Source organism: Anopheles nili, chromosome 3 (genome assembly GCF_943737925.1).
Source record: "Anopheles nili chromosome 3, idAnoNiliSN_F5_01, whole genome shotgun sequence".
In the NCBI taxonomy this organism is placed as follows: domain Eukaryota; kingdom Metazoa; phylum Arthropoda; class Insecta; order Diptera; family Culicidae; genus Anopheles; species Anopheles nili.
Window position 1 is genome coordinate 49,583,439 of NC_071292.1, and position 25,328 is coordinate 49,608,766.

At 49.7% G+C, this 25,328-nt stretch overlaps 1 protein-coding gene across 1 annotated transcript; it reads left to right on the plus strand.

The window, feature by feature from the left end:
* Window positions 1-2,438: 2,438 nt before the first annotated feature.
* Window positions 2,439-22,474, plus strand: LOC128727186 (kinesin-like protein KIF13A). Its single transcript, XM_053821067.1, has 14 exons — window positions 2,439-2,490; window positions 3,085-3,172; window positions 13,502-13,934; window positions 14,249-17,720; window positions 17,787-17,932; window positions 19,232-19,282; window positions 19,917-20,004; window positions 20,073-20,159; window positions 20,563-20,625; window positions 20,889-21,383; window positions 21,470-21,877; window positions 21,948-22,084; window positions 22,146-22,326; window positions 22,392-22,474. Exons 1-14 carry the CDS (start codon window positions 2,439-2,441, stop codon window positions 22,472-22,474), a joined length of 5,784 nt encoding a protein of 1,927 aa, XP_053677042.1.
* The last annotated feature ends 2,854 nt before the right edge of the window (window positions 22,475-25,328 follow it).

The following is a 25,328-nucleotide window of genomic DNA, read 5'->3' on the forward strand; positions in this document are numbered from 1 at the left end:
GGAGTGTGTGAAAGCAAAAGAAAAAAAAAACAACACCGACAAGTGCCCAGTGCTGTCCGGGTGAAGAACACGGAACGGCAGCAATTGTGTGTGGTGTGTGCAGTTTGTCGATGTGGGGCGGTCGTGAATGGCCAAGCGAAAGGGGGAACCGTGTGCGATCGTTCTGTATGGCAGGTGTTGAAATCACATAAGATATGCGTTGTGCGGGTGATTCTTCACCAAATCATTCGACCATCCGGTTGAAGAATCGTGCAAAAGAACGCGCAAGGTTGTTCTTTGTTGCGTTCGTTCGCATTTTGTTGAAGAAAAAGCCCCACCGCGGTGTATTTGGCCACTCTGACGAGGGAGAGAGAGAGAGAGAGAGTCCCCCCTGTGTGTCCATTGCGTCTACTCTGTGCGTATGCGTAACAATCCCCCCCCCCTTCCCTCCTAATTTCCCTTCCGCGTCCTTGTTGCGTGCGGTGTATACCCGAAGGTGTTCACTTCAGCGGCCAAAGTGCTCCAAAGTGCTCCCAATGGAGCCGTGCCATGCCGCGAGTCCGTTCACAGCGCACCGAAAAAAAAGCAAGATGGCGTGCTGCATTGAGCCCAATAAATCCTATCCAGTGGCAGCGGTAGCTGCTGGACGGGCTGTGGGCAGAGGGGGTTAAACGAAACGGGGGGGGGGGTTCCAGCGGAATCCCCCTAGCGCCTTCGTGATTCGACAGTGTGTGCGGTGAGCGGTGAGATTTTCATCGCCCATCCGTGCGGGCGCTCTCTTCCAGATGGTTTTGCATGGTACCATCCACACACACACACACACGTGCACGCACATACTCATGCTCCTTCTCACTCTCTCGCTCGCTCTCTCTCTCTCCCTGTACACTGACCGTTTGTTTTCTCCTGTTATTATGCTTCTCGCTCGTACACTGTTAATCAACAGAGCAGGCAGCGAGCGAGCGAGCGAGAGAGCGTGCGTGCGAGAAAGCGAAAGGGTGCGCTTTCTTGGTGGCCACTTTGCGCGCGTGGTTGCAAGTGTGTGTGCACCTGTATCCTTTCTTTGCTCTCTGCATCTTGGCACCCGCCCGAGTTAGCTGCTCTCCTGCTGGTGTGGGCTTTATTATTGAATGGTTTTTCAGTGATGTGCCCGACGAGCGTCGCGGGGTTGTTGATGAGTCCTTGAGTGTCGACGTTCGTTAGTGTTGGAATGCGCGCACCACCCCGGTATGCTTCCTTGCGCACTCCTTTTCGTTGGCCCCACGGTTGGTCGTGATGAATTGCGCGATCCCCACCCCCCAAATCTCCACGAGGTTGAAAGTTGCTTCGATGCGCGAAAATCCGAAAGGAGAAGCGAAACGGTGCAGAACGCACACACACACACACACACACGCGCACGTCTCTTGGGTTGCGCAGTGAAGGAGGCGAGGTTTCGCGAAAGCTGATCGAAGAGTGCGTCCGTGCACCTGTCAGCAGGGTTGCTGGAGCATACGAAAGAAGAAAAAAAAAACACCCACCAAAAAAAAAAGAGATAGCAAAAAAAAAGGAAATCAAAATACACACCCAAGCAAAGGGGGGTTTATCAGTGCCCAAGGCAAGTGGTATGAGTCACCGGTGGATTGATGCGTTTTGCTCCGGTTTGCTTCGAAATGAAGGTTCTTTTTTTTTCGAGTGTTTGTCCTTGAGAAAAGTTGCGTGAAAATCATATCCTCCCCCCCCCCCACGAAAGGAGTTGGTGCGCGCGCGTGTGACCGTGTGTGTGCTGTGTGTAAGTGAGCAACAGTGGTACAGTTCGTGGTGGCGGGTGCGATGGGTCGGCGGTGGTAAACGACGGTAGTTTTTTTTAAAGAATAATTACAACCCCCTTCAAAAGGGAAGAAAAAACGGCCGATCCTTTTCCCCTAAGTGACAGTTAGGTGCTCCAATGAGGCTTGATTTGTTTTAGAATAAAAAAAAAACAAATAATCGCCTCCCCCCCTCCCCATATGCGCCCGCATGTGTGTGGATAATTTCGTGTGGTGTCGTGGCTGTTTTGCGTTATCACTTTTTCCCTTGTATTGTGTGCAAGGGGACACGAGCAAAAAAAAAAAAAAAAGAAAGCAGAAAGAAAAACACCCGCGAGTGATTGTAACCAGCGTTTGTTATCACATTTCGTTCTTGTTTTCTCTCCCTCTGCTTCCCGCCCTGCGGCTCCCATAGGTGTGTGCTTTGTTTTTTGCATAATAGTGCTTCGCGTTAGTGTACTGCAGTGTGTGTGTGTTACGTGTGTGTGGTGTGTGCGCGCGGTTCGGTTGTCGCGTTGGGTTTTTGGCCAAAAAATCCGCGTGTCCACTTCAGAACCGGGCTGCCGCAGCAGGTTCAGGCACCGACCGGAAGGTCCATCAACCTGCACAATCTACTAGCCTGAACTTCTGCAACATCTACAGCTGCTGCTGAAAAAGAGCAAACACCCAAATTGCACGATGTCGGACAAAATCAGAGTAGCCGTGCGGGTTCGCCCGTTCAACCGACGAGGTAAGAACACTGACATTGTCCTCGTCATAGTAGGCCTGGGGACGATTGCTTGAAGAGAGCCAACAAACAGACTGAACCACACAAGTGCTGGGTTTGCGGAAGAGAAAACGTCTCTAATGTGGGCCCCCGATGGTGTACGCCAAGTCTGCGGGCAATTGTGTCGATAGGGGCGAAGATTACTCATGGCCAAACCAACGCAACCATCATCATCATCATCGTCATCATCGTTATGAGCTTCAACATCACGTCAACCTCAGCATACCGAGCGGCGGAACAAAGGACGAACGAAGCCGCCAATCGGTGACGTGTCGAGGGAAATCGTTAGTTAGCCTGCAAAGCCCACTATATGCCCCTTCCCAGCTGCCTATATGGCCGTGACCGATTGTTGGTTTGCAATCATAAATCGACGCACCGGAAGTCGCTTCCCGGCAACCCTCGGAGACCACCGCCCGGATAAGGGATTAATATTCTAATGCCATCTACCCGTGCGAAAGACACGGACACACGTTTTTTCTTTCAACCGCCCTTTTTCCATTGCTTAAACCTCAACCATTTATGGGTGTTTCTTTTTTTCCTTCTCCGTTTTCTTTCCAGAGCTCGAGTTGGCCACCGAAAACGTGATAGAAATGAATGGCACACAGACGATTTTGAAATATCCTGCCAGCCTAGATAAGATGGAAAGGTAAGGCCACATTCGCAGCTAAAATATGCACGTTTCATTCGACTCCTCGCTCGCTGGAGGACTCATTCGCAAGAAGGGCGAAGAAACTGCTTCGAAAACCGAAACAACTGACCAAAAAATCGTACGTTTGGTTGCGCTTCGGTTGGCCACACGCCTGAATGGGTTTTGGCGTGGATCAATCGTCCCCCGTGGGGGTTTTCCAAGCGCGTGCGTGTGTGTGAACGGTTGAGGTGAACGGTTAGAATGGGGCCGAGTCGAAAAAGCAAAAAGAAAAAAAAAAAACAACATGCAAACGGAAATCAAAACAGAGAATTATTTATGCCAGTTCTGCGTTCACGCACAGGCAAAAGAGAGAGGGAGAGCGAGCTTGCGTGAGCGAGAGGTTAGACGATCCTGCGCCGAATGGTTGTGCGAGTACGAAAGCTCCAAATGGAAAGCCCTCCACGCGAGTAGACGTTAGCTCGAGGACATTATAGCCTTGTTGCGGTGGCGGAGTCGGTCCCTTCTATTCTTGCACAATGGCCTTAAGGAAGAGGGCAGAGGGGTGGGTGGAGTGCGAGGGAGAGGGAGAGGAGGGAAGGGAAAATATAGTATAAAATTCTAATGTGGGGAAACTCCACCACGACGCAGCGACGTGCCCCAACGTTCAAGGAAGTTCATGAAACTAGAGTGATTGCTTCGATATTCTTGAACCTTTTTCTTCTTTCTTCGATGGAGTGCTGATGGTAGTCGCACTGGGGTTGAACGTTTAACCCTTCAGGAGCTGGCCTGAAACCATAAAGGTCTTACATTCTCTGGTATTAAAATGAGGCAAGCAAGGAAATGCATTTAAACTACCTTTTAGGGACTAAGAATTTGGTCCTCGCTCCTCGTTTCGATCGTCTGTTATCGCCTGTTATGTAAAGGGTTTACGCATCGAAAACTCGTTATGATGAAATGCCAGCCGAAAAACCCGCTCGCGCGCGTTCCGTTCATTGCGATAAATTCCCTCCGGGCGAGGTCCTTTTTTTTGCCACACGACGGACGCTTCCCCTAAATCTTTCGCCTCCATCGCGTTCCTGTCGTGGCATTTATATGACAGTGCCATAATCAGGTGTGTGTGTGTGGGTGCGTGATTTTGGGCGGCCAAAAACAATGGCACGAGCTTGGGAAAATCCCTTGGAAAAGCCCCCCGGGGTATCAGCCACCAGAGAGTGCCTTTTCCTCAACCCAACCCGGCACTAGAATGATTATATTTCCTTTGTTTTCTCATTCACTCGAGTCCTTCGGCTAGGCAAGGACCTCAATTCCCCCTTCCCGAAGGAATAAATGTCCCATTTTCAAACGCCTCGCGCAAGCCACGTTGGGGTTGCTATTGTTTCCGCGGAAAATCGATGTGTTTTCCGCTTTCGGTTGAGGGAACGAGTCCTTCTGCTCATCTCACCCACGTCACGATTTCACCACGCTGTTGCACTTGCTGCTTGTGTGCGTGTGTGTGTGTGCGTGATCCTTCACTTTCCGCTTCGCTATCACACCGATGATGAAGTCCGTGAGTCCTTGGGAAAGCGCGACTATATGCTGTGAGGCGTCAAACAACAAAAAAAAACGAACACTTCCGCCGGTGTAGTCAACGATTCATCGGCCGGTTGTCAGTGGGCTTTTCTTTTTTTTTTTTGAAGAAATAAAACAACCACACACGCACGCACGCAGCCAAAAAAGGCCCTCCCCCGACGTTTGTTGGTGCAACGACGGAAGTGCGCTTGTCGCTGCTGGGGTCGCTGGAATGGAACATCGCAATCGTGGTATTTTCCGCCTACGTGCGTGTGTGTGTGAAGGAAGGTGGTCGAAATCGAAATCGAAAATCGACCCACGGCTCTCAAACCCCCCGAAACAAACGTTTCGTCCCACGCGTTTGTTGTACAGCTAGAATTCAGTACACTTCACCGCGCGCAATAGCGGGTCTTGGCGTGGTCTTGTTCGCGACTCGTGCCGGCGGGATATCCTTGTGTGTGCGTCTGTGTGGGTGTGTGTGTGTGCGCGTGTGTACTCCCGTTTGGGTGACGTTTGTGAGCGATTGGATCGGTCCTTACCACGAGAAAGGACTCTTATTTGAGAAGGGGGCGGAGGACCCCAAAACATGGACGGTGGCGAGGATGAAGACGATGAGGTGGAATTTCGAGCGATTCAAAGCAATCATCCACCGAACGGCAGGACGAAACGGTGGATCATCCTTCTCGAGGTGGTACGACGCTGGATTCGGTCGGTGTTGGCGTTGGCACGGCATCGGATGGCTGCACTGTCACCTTGGGCTGAAAATAACAATTATTTATTTTCGTACAGTACCATAACTACTACCACGAGTAGCAGTAGTACTATCACAACGACCACCACCACCACCACCACCACCATGACGACGATCTGCACCGGAAATGGACGGTGAGTGTTGAAAAACACGGGTCGTGTGCAACTTTCCCGTTCGACAAACGACGGCCGCGTGTGTGAGTTACGCAAGGACGCAAGAGTAGAAGGAGTCGTCCTTTCATATCGCCGCGGATCGCAAGGATCGTGAAATCCCATGACTGACCACCGCAATCATTATCTCTAACCATCGCTCTGGCGTGAGGCAACGGTCATTTTTTCAAAAACCTTGAACTCTTTTTTTTTGTGCTTGTAAGCAGCCGTACTGCAACGATTGCAACCATTTGGGAGCTTTTGCGCCAGTCGTTCCCAATTTCCCAATCAATAATTCACCTGCGCTGGGGCTTATTACTAACCCGGGAGCATTGAAAGGCTTTGAAAGGCGGTTGAATTGTACATTTTGCTGATGCAACGTGTGTACGTTAACGAAAAGCACAATTTTTCGTTTATATGTGCCAAGGGCCTTTGCTTGAAAACGGGTCTAATCTTGCGCTGGATCATGTTTTTATCGGCCCTCCTCCGTCCCCGGGATTAAGCCCTTCTGGAGCCGGATATTTTTAGCTCCAGTGAGTCGCTGCAGCGCACATCAGGTTGACATCATTTTCTCGCCCCATCGAGAACCTCCAGCACGCAAAAGTGTGCGCGATCCTCGCACATATGGGAAGGTGAGGTGTCAAAAAGTGAACGAAATTAGCACGAACCCGTCAGTCAGTCAGTCAGTCAGTCGGGGATTGTGTGTCTGAAAAAGGGGGCCCCCATTCTTGGTGGGGGTGTTTTCCGCCAGGGTTATGAAGCTTGGGGAAGATGACAAAAAAACAACAACAGCAAATCAATTTCTCACCCTTATGGTGCACGCTCGCTCGCACCCCCCTTACGGCGTGACTGGCAGGATTTTCCGCCTTAACAGAAAATCCGCCAATTCACTGCAGCAAACTTTTGGACGGCTGCTCTGGTTGGGTGCAGTTTCGCTGCGTTTGGCTGAAGCGGCGCTGGATGGGCTTGGTGCGGGAAATTTTCAATTTCCACTTGGCAGCTCCATGACACAACTCGGCACTGTGCGGAGGAGATCTCATATTTTGCAATTCGATTACGCCTTGGTTTACGAACAGACAGGAGGGCCGCACTTAGACAGGACTCGTATCCTTTTCTAGGCTCCAGGAGGATTGCTTTTGTGGAACCACATCATTATGAAATGGGATGCCATCTTCCGTTCGCTGGCTTTGCGTCTTCGGTTCTGGAGAGATGGGGAATAGGGGCTTCTTTTTTCTTCTTCTTCTTCCCTTTCGACCATTTCTCTTACAACGCACCAGGCCACGTGGTGCAGGGAAAATGGATCGACCGGGCTTTGGTCGCCAGCAAGTCTAGCCTCGCCTCGCCCGTGTTTGCCAATATCCTGTGCCAGGAAGACGCTCCTGGGTACGGGTTTTTTGTCCTTTTGATTTTTTTTCTCCCAAAAAACCCACAACGAAACCCCCCGCACAGAGTCATTAAATCCTTTGGACCATGGCCCGCGGCGTGTTCGTTTGCTTCCTGCTTTTTTTTTTTTCACGCCACTTTTTCCGTTGCGAACGGTTGCGTTCGTTGGCTTTCCCTCGAAATCGGAGAAATACGGCGATACCTTGCCAAAAAATCGAGCTCTTCTATTGCCATCCTCACGCGGGCTAGCGAGAGAGGTGATAAATTTTCGAAAACTATCTGCCAATGGATATAAAAAAAGACAGACACCTCTTTCCGATGGCTCTCTCTCTCTCTCTCTCTCTCTCTCTCTCTCTCTCTCTCTCTCTCTCTCTTGCTTTGTTACACTCGATTGCGTCCTGGCGGCGAAGAGATGGCGACCCGACGACCCCAAAGTGTCTGATCGGAAAATTAAATACGTTCGTTTACTTGTCTTGTGGCCGCGATCGATCGGTCACGCTACCGTTATCGCGGACCTCGCGTTCCATTAACGGGCAAAAAAAAAATAGAAAAAAACCCCCCAAAGCAACGTCCAACCAACAAGCCGTTGGAAATCGATGCATCCGAGCGAGGTGTACAAGCATATATATATATACATCGCCGTTCGTTGGTGTCCGTGGTGAGTTTTCTCCACCGCGAGTTATCCGCGATTGCTCCAATTTCTTATCATCCAACCACCCTGAAAAAAAAACCCAACCCCAACCCCGTGTATGTATGTGTCTTTTCCGGGGGAGGATATCTGGATGTCTGTATGTCGTTTGTTATCTTATATATGTTTTTTTTTGGCTTTTGGGTGGGTACCCCCTTTTCCGACGTAGCTAACATTTACCCACGGCGGAATGGTTGTAGTTTTCGCAGAACCAGAGGTACCTGAATGGCGGCCTTTGGCTTTAGTCAGTCACACCACCAACATCGCGGTCAGCCGGTAGATGGACGGGTTCAGGTCGACCCGAATCGGGGGCTAACACACATTTTAAAAGAAAATGCCAACCCTTCTGCTTGTGCGCCATATGCTCTCTCACATGTCAGCAGGACGAGGGCACTACACTTTCAACACCACACCGTTGGTTTGCAACGGGAGCTTGGTTATCAGGTTCGATAACGACTCCGGTCAGCCTGAACCAGTTTCGAGGTGCCGAGTTGGTGGTACTTTCACGATAATGCAAAATCAGACAGGTTAGAGTGTAATATCACTCACGGGCCAGTGAGTCAGTTCAGTTTCGTGCAATCGGGGTTGATGTTGCACCACACACTGCTGACGTACAAATCGTTCGTAAAGGCGGTTTTAAACGCTTTTCTTGCGTGTGTCCGTTTTAGGGGAATGTCACCAGAAACGGCCGTCAGGGGGCAATTAAAGCATAATTGCTTTATATGATTCCAAAAGGGTGTGCTGCGCGTTCAAAAGGGTCACGTTTGAATTGATTGAGTGGAACCCGTTCTTGTTGTTTTACTTCTGGAGAGATGGATTTGGAAGAGCATACGATGCTACTAATTTCAAATATTGGTGTTCTCTCGCACCTACTCATATAAGTATTTCAATTAATGGAGCGAACGACCATTCAACAGGTCGAAATTGAACTCCCTCGCTTGTTTGGCTATTCTTCCTGATAAACCGGGAAGATAGACCAAGAGATCATGTTGTTCCTGCGTGTGTTTGCGAGCCTTTAAACGACCAGGATATGATTAGCGAACGAATTGACTCGTTATGTGAACATGCTCGAGCTTGAGCAGCCTAGGGCCCCATCTTCCGGTACTTCCGGGATCATTAATGTTTTCTTGTCACGGGTTTGAAGGCGTCTTTATGTGTGGCTTGTTCGTGCTGGCTTTTGTGAGGATGAAGAAGCAAAGACAAGCACATCGTAGCGCGGTGTCGAATCAAGATTTTCACCGGAAGAAGGTCCATATCCTTTGCCATTTGAACATCTAAACGAGGTCTGTTGGATGGCGCTCAGAGGGATTTAATTCAGACATTTTGGAGCTTTAGGAAAAACCGGTTCTGATGTTTCCTCTTCACGCCTCATTGTAAAATAAGGACTAAGGAAAAATCACACAAAACTTACGCAAGCAAATATGATGGCTGATTCCGCACGAGAGATACGCGCTCGATTGAAGGACTTGTGTCTTCAAACAAGAAAGAAGCCTGCATAAACCGACACCAAAAAAAAAGGGTGTTAACTAGCTTTCCGATTCTTACATCCTTTCGGGCTGGATATGTATATTAGCGTCCAATATTGCGCCCGATGGCGATCCAATGGAGCGCTGTAAAAACACCACCCCTTCCATTTCGACGAATAATATGCAAATTAAAACGATAAAAGAGAGATGGCACACCAAAAGCTCGGGAGCGCTCTTCCCACTTAGCAAACGTGTCGCAGAAAATCGGCCACTTTGTTGGGGGTGACTTTTCTGCCCACAAACAAGGTGCCATCGCAAGTGCGAAAAGTCCGACTTTTGCCGGAAAAGTTGCCACGAATTTCCACCACCACCACACACACACACCAGATGGTGAGCCTTTCACGCCGGAGTGGGCAAGCTTTTGGGGGTTTGTTTTTCCAAGTTTTATTTTCTTTGCAAAACACACGCGATCGCGCGACGGTGTTGAGGGGAGAGAAAAAGAAATGGACACTCGGCGCTTGTTTTGAGGCGCGCGCATTGGTTTGCGAAGAGATCATTTCGCATGATAACAGCTCGGGCAGCTCTCCTGACAGGGCCGGGAAAAACGAAAGCTGAGGAGTTGCAGGGCAACCTTCCCTCCTCTCCCCGAAACCTGATGGAAATGGGAAATCTGCTCACGCGGGTGAAAGACAGAGAGAGACCGACGTCACGTTTGGTGATGGGTGAGATTCCTTTTATAGCATTTCATCACGCAACCAAAGGCGGTGGCGCGTTTTCCCTTTCAAAAGGGGGGGGGGGAGGAGTGAATTCCAGAATGGGTGAAAATTAATTTGCACCAGCCGGCGAAAAGGACAACCGGAGGCGGAATTCGCGCCCTTCGCTCCCCCGGGCCGGGGTAGAAAAAGGAGCCACAGCGCGCCTAGTGGTTCGAGGAAATGATTTTCTCTGTCATTTCGCACCACCTCCTGATGGAAGCCGCCAGTTCTCGGGGACAAGAAGAAGGGCTCGCTCGTGTCAGCCGCACAGGTGTGGCTCCTGTGTGCGTGCGTGTGTGTGTGTGAGTGGTCACAGGAAACGACCCAATCGCACCTGTGGGGAGCTTTAGCGGCGCTGGTTTTGGCTCGAATGTGTGTGACTTTATTTGCCAACCGACGGAGGCGCAGCGATGGTGCTGGTGGTGAGCTAATATTTATAATTAGTTTGTCTCATAAATTTCCGGCACGTATTATATCCAATCCCCCCTCCCACGCCGCGGTTGGAGAGGATGCATTCCCTCCCATCCTTGGCCAGGACGATGGATGCGCGGGTTTTTCCGGCGATAAACGGGTGGCAAATAAATAAACCCATTAACAGTGGGTCCCTCGGTGGCTTTTAATCACCGCAGCACCAGAGTAGTGGTCTTTCAGGGCGAGGAAAATGGGTGTTTGTTTTTTTTTTCTTTTGGTTTTGTTTTGGGATTCGTCAGAGATTTTTCCCTTCAATCAGCGCACGCCCTAGGCATGCGATTTCGGCGCGTTGATGGTTGATTTGTGATGTGATTTGTGTGCCTCTCGTAATTTGCGCAGTGCTTTGAACCATTGAAACCAGGAAGGTGTTGAAGATCTCGTGTCAAGGTGTATCTACAGTGCGCTCGAGGAGTTGTTTGCTGCGAAAGGCTTGCGAGAAACTCGCCGGTGAGACATCGAAATTGGAACATATAAAAAAACAATCCAAAAGCGGCACAACTCTCGGTGGCCTGCGGTGCGTAACCGCATTAATTACGAGCATATTTGAGGGTCGAAATAAATGAAGAAAGATGAAGAAAGGAGAGAAAAAAAACAGAAAGAAGGATCGCACTACTCAAGCCCCCCAAGCAGCAGGGGTTGGTTTGAGAGCTTAAGCCGCTGCAAGTGGCCGTTACAGCTGTAAAGTGTTTCTCGTCGTAAAGATTAATAATTTGCGGTGGAATTGCGCACCACGCGGAATGAGGTTTGGGCTTTCCAAAACCTGCGCGCTCGATGTTAAATCTTCATAGTAGAGAGCTCTGCTATAAAGCTTTGAAATCAACAAACAACCCAACCAAACTCCCTTTATTACGTGGTGCTGGATGGTTAACTATTTACAGCAGCAGCAGTTGGGTGCTGGGTTTTGTGAAGGTGTAGATTTATTGGCAATTCTAGCCAACATACGGATGAGTTATGCTTCGCGGGAATGTGACTTGGGATTGTGGGAAGAATGAGGGAAATATAATTGTAATTTATGTACGGTTAAGTGAGAAGCATATAGCTGGTTTCGATTATCATTATCACGAAGCAAAGCTGTTGTTTGTTGAGTTGGAGATCAGATAGGAGAGAGAGCATAGCTTCTTTGAGCTCGATTACGTCGTCAAATTTCGATTTCCCTCAAGTGAGATAAACAAATCGAACAAATTTACAAGAAGCAACTGCAAACATACCCACTCGCATCCGTTGGGTGCATCAAACTGTTACATCAAATAGAAAAAAAGTAGCTTCCATACCACGACCCCAAACAACACAATCAAATAGCCATTACCCAGCAGCTACTCCATTAATTAACGAGGCTGTCGAGGGGGTGTGCATTGTGAAAATCTCTCCCCCCCCCCCCCCTGGTGGGTGAGGGTGATTCTTCTACCGTTTTCCGGATGTGTGCCGAAAGGTGAGCTTTGTTGAGTTTTTTTTTCTTTCTCCCTTAGCCTTGTTTGAGTTGAGGTTGGGTCGGCGGTTGGTGTGTGCGATGGGAAGCCTTGGAAGGAAACTCACGAACTCTCGAAAAAAAGACACGAAGCGCGCGCTGTTTCAAAGCGTTCCCCCCCCCCCACCCGAAAGCCGCGCGGAAAAACCACTAAAGAGCGTGAAGTGAAGCACATCATCACCCACCACCCACCGATCGAGGCGCAAGTAGCAAACGAATGAAGCAGAAAGCGATTTGTTTTTGGTCGTCTCCTGCGCCATCGGGGTGTTTTGGGTGAACTTTTCTGGCTTTTTCGTGAGCGCGAGCCGATGCTCGTCGTCGTCATCGTCTGTCCAGTCCAGCGCTTCACCAGGCACTGGTCTCCAGACCAACACCACCAACCCAGGGTACCGAGGGATGAAGCGCGAATAAAGAATATATTGAGAAGGGGGAGTTGCTTTTGGTTGGGCATGGGACGGGGCCGGCGTAAAAAGAAGCGCATTACTGGCGCAATTGCCCAACGCGCGCAACAAATAGCCGTGGAAAACTTATGGGCGCCCGTTGTTGTGTGGGTGGATGGGTGGTTTGTGGGGAGTTCACTCAAAGTGTGGCACGCGTTTGCATTACGTCGTTATTTTAGCGTTTTCAGGTTTTCTTTCGCTGGAGCCGTACGCCCATGGGCAAAGAAAAAACCATCGTGTTGCCATTTGATGACGACTGCACATTTCTCGTGCCTCGTGTTGGCGCGGCGTTCGTTATGGGGCCCCTTTTTTTCGCAAAGACGGCCGAAAAGGCGGCGAAATCGAAAATCGTTTTACCGTTGGCCCAGAAACGCGCGGCCCGGGGTTCGCTTTATTTTTTGTTGCTGCTGGAAAACTGCAGTTTTCAATGTATTTTAGGATCCATCAGCGCATGGGGTCGCTTTGGTGTGATAGTGAGATAGAGAGAGAGCTGTTGAGGAAAATATATATTTCCCTACTTATCTTCCCCATCCGTTGTCGGTTTTCAATTACGACAGCCCTAAAGTGTGTCTTGCTGAAAAGTGTGATGGAAAACTGTCACCTTCGCCGGGGGTTGGGCGTGGAATTTAATTGGGACCGACTTTTCGGGTTCGCTTGGGTGAGATGTTTTACGTCAAAAAAGTTTTGCAACTTCCAACCGGGAAGACACACCGGAAAGAATTGCGCTCTCGCTTGGAAACGCTCCGGTTGACCTTTTGGGAACGACGGTTTTTTCGTGCTTTGTCGTCACTTTGTATGCCACTCGAGGTGACGCTTTTGCAGGAAGATAACGCCTCTTTCTGACAGGAGGAGGCCCCGTGGTGTAGACGGAAAGACGGAACCGTGATCCCGGGGTGAGACCGATAAACGGCACTAAATGTGCTGTGCACAGTAAGCTGCTTTCGTTGGCACACGAACCACACCAGAACGAGCGAGCGAGCGGCACTCGTTAGCGATAATCTGTCTGTGCTGGCAGATGAAACGAGTTCTCTTTGACACACTGTGGCACAACGGAGTGTGTTGTATGTCGCAGAAAAAGCCCCCAACTTCTCTTCCAGCAGCAGAAGGTCTTCCGGCGTTCAAACGTTAATGGGTGTCATTGTGGGGGAGTTTTTCTTTCCCCACTTAATTGCACGCCGTAGATGCTATCCGCAGATCCAATCCTCACATCACTTGTTTCGTCTATTTGCAGGAAACCGCCCAAGATCTTCGCTTTCGATCACTGCTTCTACTCGACGGATGTGGACGCCGGTAACTTTGCGTCCCAGGAGCTGGTCTTCAACAACGTCGGCCGGGACATTCTGGAGAATGCGTTCCAGGGCTACAATGCGTGCATTTTCGCGTACGGCCAGACGGGTTCGGGCAAATCGTACACGATGATGGGCAGCCAGGAGAGCAAGGGCATCATACCGAGGCTGTGCGATGAGCTGTTCGCGTCGATTGCGGCCAAACAAACGGACGAGCTGAACTACAAGGTGGAGGTCTCGTACATGGAGATCTACAACGAGAAGGTGCACGATCTGCTCGACCCAAAGACGGCCAAGCAATCGTTGAAGGTGCGCGAGCATAATGTGCTTGGACCGTACGTCGATGGGCTTTCACAGCTGGCCGTTACGTCGTTTTTGGTAAGATGGACCAATTTTTTTTTTTGAGGTTATGGCATGGAACTGGCACTAAGGAGAGGAATGCGTGCATAACTAACGTTGTTTGCCCTTTTTTCTTCTAATAATCACTGTTACCGAGCTCTGCTAAGGACAGTATGCTTTAGATGCACTCGTTGATAGCATTCAAGTAGAGTCGATACCGTTTCTTCTAGTTATGTCGTTTTCTGTAGTCGTCCCATAGCTGCTATAGTTAGGGCTCCATAGCTTACTCCTTCCCCTCTCAAAGTTTGGGCGTGATTTTTAGCAGTTTCTTTTTTCCTTCCTCCTTTTTCCAGGACATCGACAACCTGATGGCGGAGGGCAACAAATCGCGCACGGTAGCGGCCACGAACATGAACTCGGAATCGTCCCGTTCGCATGCAGTATTCACGGTCGTGCTGACACAGACGCTGATTGACACGCTGTCGGGTGTGACGGGCGAGAAAGTGTCCCGGGTGTCCCTGGTGGATTTGGCCGGCAGCGAGCGTGCGGTAAAAACCGGTGCCGTCGGTGACCGGCTGAAGGAGGGTTCGAACATCAACAAAAGTCTCACCACGCTGGGTTTGGTCATATCCAAGCTTGCCGACAGCACCGGTGGCGGTGGAGCGAGTGGTGGTGGTGGTGGTGGCAAGAACAAGGACAAATTCGTACCGTACCGTGATTCGGTGCTGACGTGGCTGTTGAAGGACAATCTCGGGGGAAACTCGCGGACGGTGATGCTGGCAACACTGTCACCTGCGGCCGATAACTACGAGGAGACGCTCTCGACGCTACGGTATGCGGATCGTGCGAAGCGGATCGTCAATCATGCCGTGGTTAATGAGGATCCGAATGCGCGTATTATCCGCGAGCTGCGTAAAGAGGTTGAGACACTACGGGAAATGTTGAAGCACGCGACTGGAAGTAGCTTCGGGGATATGAAGCGAGTTGACATCCACGATAAGCTGGCGGAAAGCGAGAACCTGATGAAGCAGATCTCGCAGACGTGGGAAGAGAAGCTCGAGAAGACGGAACAGATCCAGAGCGAACGTCAGCAGGCGCTGGAGAAGATGGGCATCAGTGTGCAGGACAGTGGCATTAAGGTGGAGAAGAACAAGTACTATCTGGTGAATCTGAACGCGGATCCATCGCTGAATGAGCTGCTGGTGTACTACCTGAAGGAGGAAACGCTTATCGGTGGTCGGAGCAGTGGCGTTGGAGGAACCGGTGGCACTGGAGGAAGCAGTAAGCAACCGGACATTCAGCTGCTCGGGCTCGGTATACAATCGGAACACTGTCTCATCACGATCGAGGAGGGTGAATTGTACATGGAGCCGATCGAGAACGCGCGTTGTTACGTGAACGGATCGGTCGTGAGTGGCAAAATGGCACTGCACCACGGTGATCGTATCCTTTGGGGTAATCATCATTTCTTCCGCGTTAATTGCCCAAAATCGGCGACAAACAGTACGGCCCTGGGCACGTCGGAACCGCAGACACCGGCACAACATCTTGACTATTACTACGCGCAGGAAGAGCTGATGCAGAACGAGCTGAGCAACAATCCGATCCAGGCGGCCATTTCGCGGCTCGAGAAGCAACACGAAGAGGACAAACAGGTGGCGCTCGAGAAGCAGCGGCAGGAGTACGAGAAGCAGTTCCAGCAGTTGCGTAACATCCTTTCGCCGACGACACCGTACGCGCCGTACGCACCGTATGATCCGTTCCGGCTGGGAAAACTACCACCCAACACACCGACGGCACAGCTGCGCGTGGAAAAGTGGGCCCAAGAACGGGATGAAATGTTCAAACGATCGCTTGGCCAACTCAAGACGGACATCGTGCGTGCGAATGCGCTCGTACAGGAAGCGAACGTGCTGGCGGAGGAGATGGACAAGCAGACGAAGTTTAGCGTAACGCTGCAGATACCACCGGCCAATCTCAGCCCGAACCGAAAGCGTGGTGCGTTCGTGAGCGAACCCGCCATCCTGGTGCGCCGCATGAACTCCGGAAGCCAGATATGGAGCATGGAAAAGCTGGAGAACAAGCTGATCGACATGCGCGACATGTACCAGGAGCACAAGGAGCGCCACCAGATCACGGCCGAGGAAGCGAAAGCGAAATCCGACCCGTTCTACGAGTCGCAGGAAAACCACAACCTCATCGGTGTGGCCAACATCTTCCTGGAGGTGTTGTTCCACGACGTGAAGCTCGACTACCACACGCCGATCATCAGCCAGCAGGGTGAGGTGGCTGGCCGGTTGCAGGTGGAAATTAGCCGCGTTGCGGGTGCTTTTCCGCAGGATCGTATGTGCGAATCGGCCTCGGAAAGCTCGGCGGACAGCCACGAGGATGATGAGGAGTCACCGGATACGCCATCACCGCCACCGCAGACGAACAGCAATCAGATTAGCTGCCGTATAAGCATCAAGCAGGCGTCCGGCCTTCCGTTGTATCTGTCGAATTTCGTGTTTTGTCAGTACTCGTTCTGGAACCACGAGGTGGCTGTGGTACCGGCGACGAACCAAGAGGTCGCCGGTCACAACCAGAACATTACGTTCAAGTTCGAGCATGAAGCCGACTACGTGGTCACGATGAATGAGGAGTTCCTGGAGCATTGTACGGACGGAGCACTGTCGATCGAGGTGTGGGGCCACCGGTCGGTTGGATTTTCGCGCATGAAGGACTGGGAAGTCGAACAGCAGCAGGCTAAGGCTCGCTCGTTGGCCGATCGTTGGGCTGAGCTGTCGCGAAAGATCGAGCTGTGGGTTGAGATCCACGAGCTGAACGATAACGGAGATTGGGCTCCGGTTGAGGTGCAATGTGCCCGGGATATGTTGACCGGTGGCGTGTACCAGCTGCGCCAGGGATTCCAGCGGCGTGTAATGGTGCGCGTGAAACCGGTGCAAAACTCCGGCACGTTACCGATCATCTGCCAATCGATCATTAACGTGTCGATGGGTTGCGTTACGGTTCGTTCGAAGCTGCAGAAACCGATGGATTCGTACCAGGAAGAGGACCTCACGGTGTTGCGAGATAAGTGGAGCGAAGCGCTTGGCCGTAGGCGTCAATACCTTGACCAACAGATCCAGCGGTTGATCAACAAGGACGACAAAACGGAACAGGAAAAGGAGCGTGAGCAAAGCTTAGTCAATCAGTGGGTTTCGCTGACGGAGGAACGCAATGCGGTGCTGGTGCCTGCGCCGGGTTCCGGTATACCGGGTGCACCTGCGTCCTGGGATCCACCGCTCGGTATGGAACCGCACGTACCGGTGCTGTTTTTGGATCTAAACGCGGATGACCTCTCGACGCAGGGTCTCTCGAACGATGAGGTGCCGCTGTCCGGATTGAACTCCATCCTGCCGAAGGAGCATGGCAACAAGTTCTACAATCTGCAGATCATCCAGCACCTGGATAAGGACATCTGCGCCATCTGCAGCTGGGATTCGTCCATACACGATTGTGCGGCGCTGAATCGCATCACTGAACCCAATGAGCGGGTTTATCTGATCCTGAAGACGACCGTGCGGTTGTCACATCCAGCACCGATGGATCTGGTGCTGCGCAAGCGGTTGGCTCTCAACATTTACAAGCGCCAGAGCTTTACGGATCGGTTGAAGAAGCTGCGCATTGGAAGGGCCGAATCGTTGTCCCTGCAGTCGGGTGTCACGTATGAGGTCGTTTCGAACATACCGAAGGCCTCGGAGGAGCTGGAGGATCGCGAATCGCTTGCACAAATCGCTGCCACCGGTGACGATTGTTCGGCGAGCGATGGCGAAACATACATCGGTACGTAGATCTTGCAGATATAGAATCTATAGAATATATACTAACCCGCGAATGTGTTTATTGTAGAAAAATATACCAAAGGAGTGTCCGCGGTGGAAAGCATCCTGACGCTGGACCGGCTGCGGCAGAGCGTAGCTGTGAAGGAGCTGGAACAGGTGCGCGGTCCGGCACTCTCGATGCGCAAGACGGCCAGCGTGCCCAACTTCTCGCAGGTATGTCCCGTCGCCAAATCGCAACCATCGCTGTCCTCGAGCCTTTCGCAGCCGTCGTTTTGCGCTCCGTTGTGCGCTTTGGCTAGTGTGTTTCGATGTGCGTGCACAAGCGTGCCCGCCAGCATATATATATACATCCGCGTTTACCTAGTGCTAGTTGCTTTCTAAAGCTACGTTTGACTTGGTCGTGGGCGCTCGCAGCAGCTCACTCTCTGGACTCTCTCGCTGGCCGTGTGCTCTGTGGTTGACCTGACCATCCGGGTGCGCCATCGGAATTTGGACAGACGATTAACTATAACTTGCTTTTTAAAAAAATGCACATCCCCAGATCGGCATATATACTCATTGTTGCGTCAAAAGTGTCACCCTTTCATTTATACGCTCATGCGCTTTTCACACCGTGCGCCCGCTGGTTTTGCTGTTGCCTTTCGTCGCATTCATGCCATCCGATCTGCTGCTGAGTTAGCTCCCATGTTTATTCCCAGCCAACGGGTGATTTTCTATCCATGTACTGCAATTGCGCGCTGCTAAGAAAAGCGAAGGAAACCCTGCTAGTGGTTTGCTGTTTGAAAGCATTATCGTTGCTGGAATTATATGCGCTTGAATCGATGCCAACATCATTTTTGCTATTGCTACTATTAATCCGCTAGTCAGCTCGTTTCGGGCTCCATTAGCCACATCCTCTATTCCCTGCATAGATATGACCTATGTCAATTTTTAAATCTTTTTTCCTAAATAGTACCTTTAAACGTACCCGACCATTTTGTACAATCCCAAATTTTATATGCCCCCCTGCAAACTGAGAAACTTCATCTAACAATCGTTTTCGTCTCTTTTTCTCTTTCTCTCTCTCTCTATCTCTCTTTCTCTCTCTCTCTCTCTTTGTGTCCTGCAAAACTATAACTATGCCTCGTCAATGTGTGCTTTTGCTCTTAATCTTAAATTAACTTCATTTCATCGCAATCTCTCTCGTGTGTGTGTATGTTTTTGTTAACATTTCCGTATCAATGCTTTAACGAAAAATTTTTTCAATCAATTACATTACATTTCTTCATTGTGCACGCCGCAAATATACTACTAAATTTCACGTTTTTACAACGCTACCGACACACGATAATACTCAATACCCAAACCATCAAAATTATGCTGCATTTTGTACATTCGCTCATCGATAAAACACCGCCGCTCCCTCCCCCGTTCGACTTCGTGCGCTTCAATCGCGAACCAAATGAAAAACCGTAAACCAAATTGACACGCATTCAAATTGAACAAAAACAACCACTGACTAAAATCCCAAAGGCCGTAAAAGATGCCAGGGAGCTTAGTGCGAGTCTCACCACGTCGAGGACAGTAAGTAGTCGGAAGTCGTTAGACGGAAACCTCTTTCTCTTAGTATGTCTCTGGTTGTGTACTACTGCCTAGTGACAGTTTTGATGATATTCTGTTTCGCTTCGTTTTTTAAAACCATATTTTCAAAACCATCGTAGTCAAGACGTGGTAGTAGTGAAAATAAGCCGTACAATAATGAGTATGATAGTTTACGTGTCGTGTTACTTTTTAACTCTCTTAAGCTTATCAGTTTCATAATTAGTGTACGATCGCATCGTTTTCCCAAATTGCATTTCATTGTATTGTTTTCCTTCTTATTCCTTCGAAAAGCTACCATCGTGAGGTTTGATTGAGCTCTGCTGCTGCAGGTTCTAGTGCAACGAACGATTCTCGACTTAACGTTGACTTAACGGCCTTTGAATGGAAGCTCTTTTGTAGTGTGTTTGTGTATGGTTATGTAGTGAATAAGATTCGTTTATGTATCATGTTGTATTTTTGTTTTGTTCATTACATAAGTAGAAACGCGACTGTTGTATATTGTCTGAGATGTTGTGTGAATCATTCGATTCGGAAAATTGTGCTTAAAAATGAACGTCCGATATGGTATCGGCGATGTACACGACGTTTCTAATTGTAGTTCTTTCATCCGTTTCAGATGAGATTCTTCGATGCCTCGTTTGAGTCCCTGTTAAACATTGGACGATCTGAATCCTATGCGGACTTGAAAATGGGCCTTAACAATGGTAGGTTCTTAACTAATACAAAAATGGATTTTACTTTTCGTAACTAATGGCCGTTTTGCTTCTTACAGCGCAAAGCACTCGTGAAACAGCCGGAACCAGGCAAAAGTTGAAAAACAACAACGGCGAAGAGTTATCCAATTCTGGCTACAGTGCAGGTTCGTAAAAGGGAGATACTTGCTTTACTGGGGGTGGTTGTTTTTTCGAGGTCCTTCCATTTAGAGCAATGTTCCGTGTATGGAGGAATATCGTATAACCATCTATTTTCTTCGAATCTGTTTGGTGTACCGCTGTACTGTGTGTAATATGTTACATTCGTGGAAAAAGCCACCAGGCCTGTGCTGTGGCATCACTTAAGCGTTCTATTCTAACCGTACTGTTTCTATTCTATGCTAGAAAATATGTGTATCTTTTAGAGTGAGGTTAAACTAAGACGTTTCCCCATATTCTGGTGTAACGTTATAATTGAATTTCATTTCTAACCTGGGTTCTTTTTCACAACACGCACCGCTTAACAATACTCGATATTTTACATTACACGCACTCACAAATGGGATGCAGCTCGACCCACATTCCTCAATCTCAATATCAATCTGAACTCCCTGAGACTGCAGCCAACTAAACGTATGTAGCCGTTGTGCGCTCTGTATATTAATTTACTTCACTTTAGTACACTATTAGTTAATTCTAATTTCTAAACCTCAAAAATTGTATTTCGATCCATCCACATTGTTTTTTGCGTTAAGTGTTTTTTGTTTTAGTATCGCATTTGAGCACCGTTTACTTTGTCATGAGTTGTGATTTCTCGTTATGTGCTGCTTATTTTTTCTCTCCATGTGATAAGAGGTTCGAACGTTCAACTAACATACGTGTGTTCTTCATTTTAGCGTCCCCAGCTGCTAGCAAGCTAGCCCAACGGATGACAACCTTGCACGAGGAACCTTTGATCAAGCAAATCTGCTACGAGGAAGAAGGCGAAGATCGGTTCAGCGAGCCCGAGTATGCGGATTACAACGATTTCTACGAACAACCAATGGGCAAGAAGCCGTCCCTGTCCAAGATGAAGTCATCGTACACGGTGGAGTCGTTTATCGACATCGACAAACGCAGCCAATCGACGGTGAACGATACCATGGGCTCGATAGGTGCTACAAGTGGAAAAATGACCAACAAGGCAAAGGCAGAATCGGCTTCCCTTGGTGGTATCTCATCGGCACCAGTGTCAGGGGGCAGCGGTGGCCACGCAGCGAAATATCAAACCATGACACCGAGCATGAGCTCGTCCACCTCCAGTGGATACGGTTCGCAAGCGGTCTCGTGCAGTAACCTCACAAACGACGACACCTACTCCATTCGATCGCTCAGTGTCGGAGAAACTCCAGGTAAGTGCTTTTGGAAGCGAATGTAGGCATATCCGCTTCCAACGAACGATGCACTCACGAGCATCTCTGGGTTCTCTGCCTTCCAGAAACAATGTCACCGTCCAACAGAATGCAGGAACAAATCATGCCCACTAGCAGCGATGCCAAATCGGAGGAGGAATCCGTAACCTCTCCATCGACCTCAACCACCGCTTCCGAGAACACGCTGATGGCGGCGAGCATGGATGGTTACAGCAGCAGTAGCCCATCAGCTCCCGTCCCGCCCGTGGACTACTCAAAGCGCATCAATCCATTCCTAAAGGATGCCAATTTGGAGGCGTTACACGACAGCAGATCTGCGGAAGCTTTCAGTGATGCGAAGCCACCCCAGCAGATTGATGAAGACGAAGGATTTGAGGCCGATTCGCGCCAATCGGACTCATCGGCGATGGACGATTCAACGCAGATGAGCGAGGAACACGACCAAAGTTCGACGATGCCCAACAAGGCAGATGGTAAGACGAATTGTGGTGAGTTCCTTCGCGAACAGGAGTGTGGCTAATTTCACTTACTTTTGAATTTTAGTAATGGAAAGCAGTTTCTCCTCAACACCGGGCAAGCAGGAGATAATCCCCGAGTGGGTGCTGGTCGGTGAATCAGTCCTGATAAGACCGTATAATACCAGCGGAGTCATTGCGTTCGTCGGTGGTACTCACTTTCAGGTAAGAAAAGCTTGAAAGACGTTTCCATTGCAATCTGTTACATCAAATCACTTCCCCGTAGGGAGGCACTTGGATCGGAGTGGAATTGGACACGCCAACCGGCAAAAACGATGGCACTGTGCAGGGCATTCAGTATTTCGATTGCCGATCGAAGCATGGCATATTCGTGCGCGTGGATAAGCTTATCCTTGACAAACGCGGCCGAGCGATGCGAGAGCTGAAAAAGGCGGAAAAGATGAAAGGTACGTGATGTCGCTGCCGATTTTCTGGCCAAATATTAACGACTCATATTGGTGGTGTTTTTTAGCTGAACTTGCCGCCGGTGCGAAGGGTGGCAAAGCGACGTTAACCGGTGGCACCGGGTTGGCAACGAACGGTCCGCGCAAATGATACGCGTTCAACCGTGTCCTCACCAGCGCCCAGTGCCAGTCGAGGCCATTTACTGGCCGGAAGCGGTTTGTGACAAAGTCTGCCTCCGTTGCAGCATTTACGCGCAGTAAGTAGAGCGGCGCACGCGTCCACAGCTTTTGATCAGGCGTCGAACACGAGCAGTCAACGACGATGGGAAGCTACAGAAAAACACTCCTTCGCCACACGTCCTTGTGAGGCCCAAAGTACCTTGTGAAGACCATAGACCTGTGAGAGGACAAAATCGCTGCAGTAGATGATTGAATGTGAGCAAGGTGCAATCGATGGAAAACTCCCACTTTTCCTGACGTTAAGATGAGATGCTTGTTTGCTGGGCCCGTTCTGGGAAGACAGACATGTGGCGTTCGACACCCAACCCACGTTCGAATAGCTCATTTCCCAAATACCTTTTTACACGGGCTAGCTGTAAAATTGCTCGCTGCTACTTTCGTCTCAATCGTGATTAAGCGTGATGCGCATTATGCAGCATCAGTTAGCTGGAACGGAATGCCAGGATACGAGGTGCAAAATCAAAGTAACACACTGCAATATAACTACTCGTACTATTAACGCGAATGCTGAAGTTTGTAAACTATGGAGCGTTGTAGCGGAGATAGCTAAGTAGTCTAGAATATGGCGCGTAGTGGCCAGCGGATCTATTCTCTGGCCGTTTTTTCCACTTGTAATGCATGCAACAAACAAACAAAAAGCAAATCTGTATGTAAACGGTGCACTTTGGTGTGATCACAAGCTTATACAGTCCAGCGTAGGATCGCTGAACCGTAGGGAGAGGCTAAGCCCTGGAATCAATGCACAACTCCCCCTTGGCGGTTGGGCGCAAACCGGCACAACGATTCTCCCCAGCTGAGCTAGTAATATTGACAACAAAACAACACCGGAAGGTTTGTCCGGCGTTTTGAACTGTTTGAACCCGATTCCATCCCGCTTTCGATAGAAATTGAAACACAATCTCTACACGTTTTTCGTCCGTTCAATGTGAATGCTGTTGATAGTCGATAGTCGATAGTCGAAAGTAATGCAAACAAACAAATGCGGTACCGGTGGTTTTCTGAGCGTAGCAGTGTAGCGTTTTTTTCTATTTACGTTTAGGGAACGCAAAATCTAATATTGCAAGTAAGGACGGTAGTGCAAGTTCCGGTAGGCGCTCGTGCGTGACGGAACCCTTATGATGAAACGATAGCACCCGATAGCGCTGGTTCCTTCGAGAAAATCGGTCCATTTAAAGTATATCGTGTACACGGCTCACAACGGGCTTGCTGTGCCACCTCGAAACCCATCCATTCCATTGTAACAAAAATGCGATTCCTTCCGCCGTAGCAGAGCTCTCTCTCTCGTGGGCTAGCGGCAGGTTACAACATGCCATGGTATACTAATTCTACAACAAGCGTCTTCGCAGCTCCCGAAGCATACAAAAGAAACACGTCCAACGCATCAAAGGAACGTCCTGCCAGGAAAGAATCGTAGCCCGCGGGTGGTTTGTAGTAATCAGAAGTGCGCGAGCACAAACCGTATCAATCAGTCCATTCCGTTTTTTTGTAGTATTGCAGCACAGGGAGAGTCCTGCTGATGGGGGTAGGATCGATGGTAAAACGTGTAGCGGAAATAGAACCAGCAGCTCGCAGCTTGATGTATCACCCGTCTACGCGATAGCACAAGGCAAGCTTAGTACAGTACGCAGAACTTTAGTTTGGCCTCGGGACATCCCGTTAGCGTTAGCGATCACACAACACCACACACACACACAAACCTACCCCGGGAAATGGTGGAGGACGACGGAACGCATTCCAGAAGCTAGGCAGTGCCTACTGCGGGCAAATTTTCTCACCCACGGATTGTGGACGAACGATCGAACGGGTTTGGTTGCTTTGGTCGCTAAGGGATAGTATTGCGGCAACCAGCGTGCGGCAGTGCTTCTTAGCTCAACCGAAAGCGGACCGTATACGGAACGGAAAAGCAACGATTGCGGAGGGGCCCCCGGGAAAAGTGCGCCTTTAGTTAGCTTGGGAGTTGCTGCTTTGATGTTTTCGTTTATTCGTTACCCTTTTGCCTAGGGGCTGTGGCAAGCTTTCCAGCAAGAAGCGGCCTAAAGCATGCCCAAAGCATGTCGAAATTAGCCATACACAAGGTGTGAACGGAACGAGCGCGCTCGCAGTAGGCATTGCTTTGTTTTTTGTTTTCTGACAAATCGATGGTGCAAAAGAACGAATGAAGTAGCGAGTAATAGGACGTCCTTAAGGGACCCTTAGGTCCATCGAACATCAGTGAATTTTATCGATGTACGTGTGCATGTGTGTGTGTGTGTATGTGGGTAGTGGCAGAATCAACTGGAGAAAGTGTAGAGCCCAGGTTGGCTGAGAGAAACAGGCATGATTTGTGAACATTCAAAGCCGAAGGAGGTACGGTTCATATATTAGGTACGGTAGAATTCTGAGGCTATCTGCTTACACCTAGTTAGGTGTGAAATAGGACGTTAGGGCGTTTGTGGGAACTAGCCCGCTTATCTTTCACTAGCGTTATAGTACCATTTGCTCACCGTAAACCCCCACACACACACACGCACCAACACCAAGCAAAAGCTGCAGAAGCACACGCTTATCACGAGTCAGGGATTGGGGCAATCGAGAGAGAGAGAGAAAGGCTTTCTCAGGTGATATATCTCTTCGCGTTATGATGCATAAGTTGCGATCGTTGTTGCGTTGTATGAGTTTTTCCTTTCGTTTTCCACGCAACATGCGCCTAAGACTTGATATCGCGGTAACCGAACAGCAATATTCGAATCCAGCCCCAACAAAAAAAAAACCGGTCCGGATGAAAA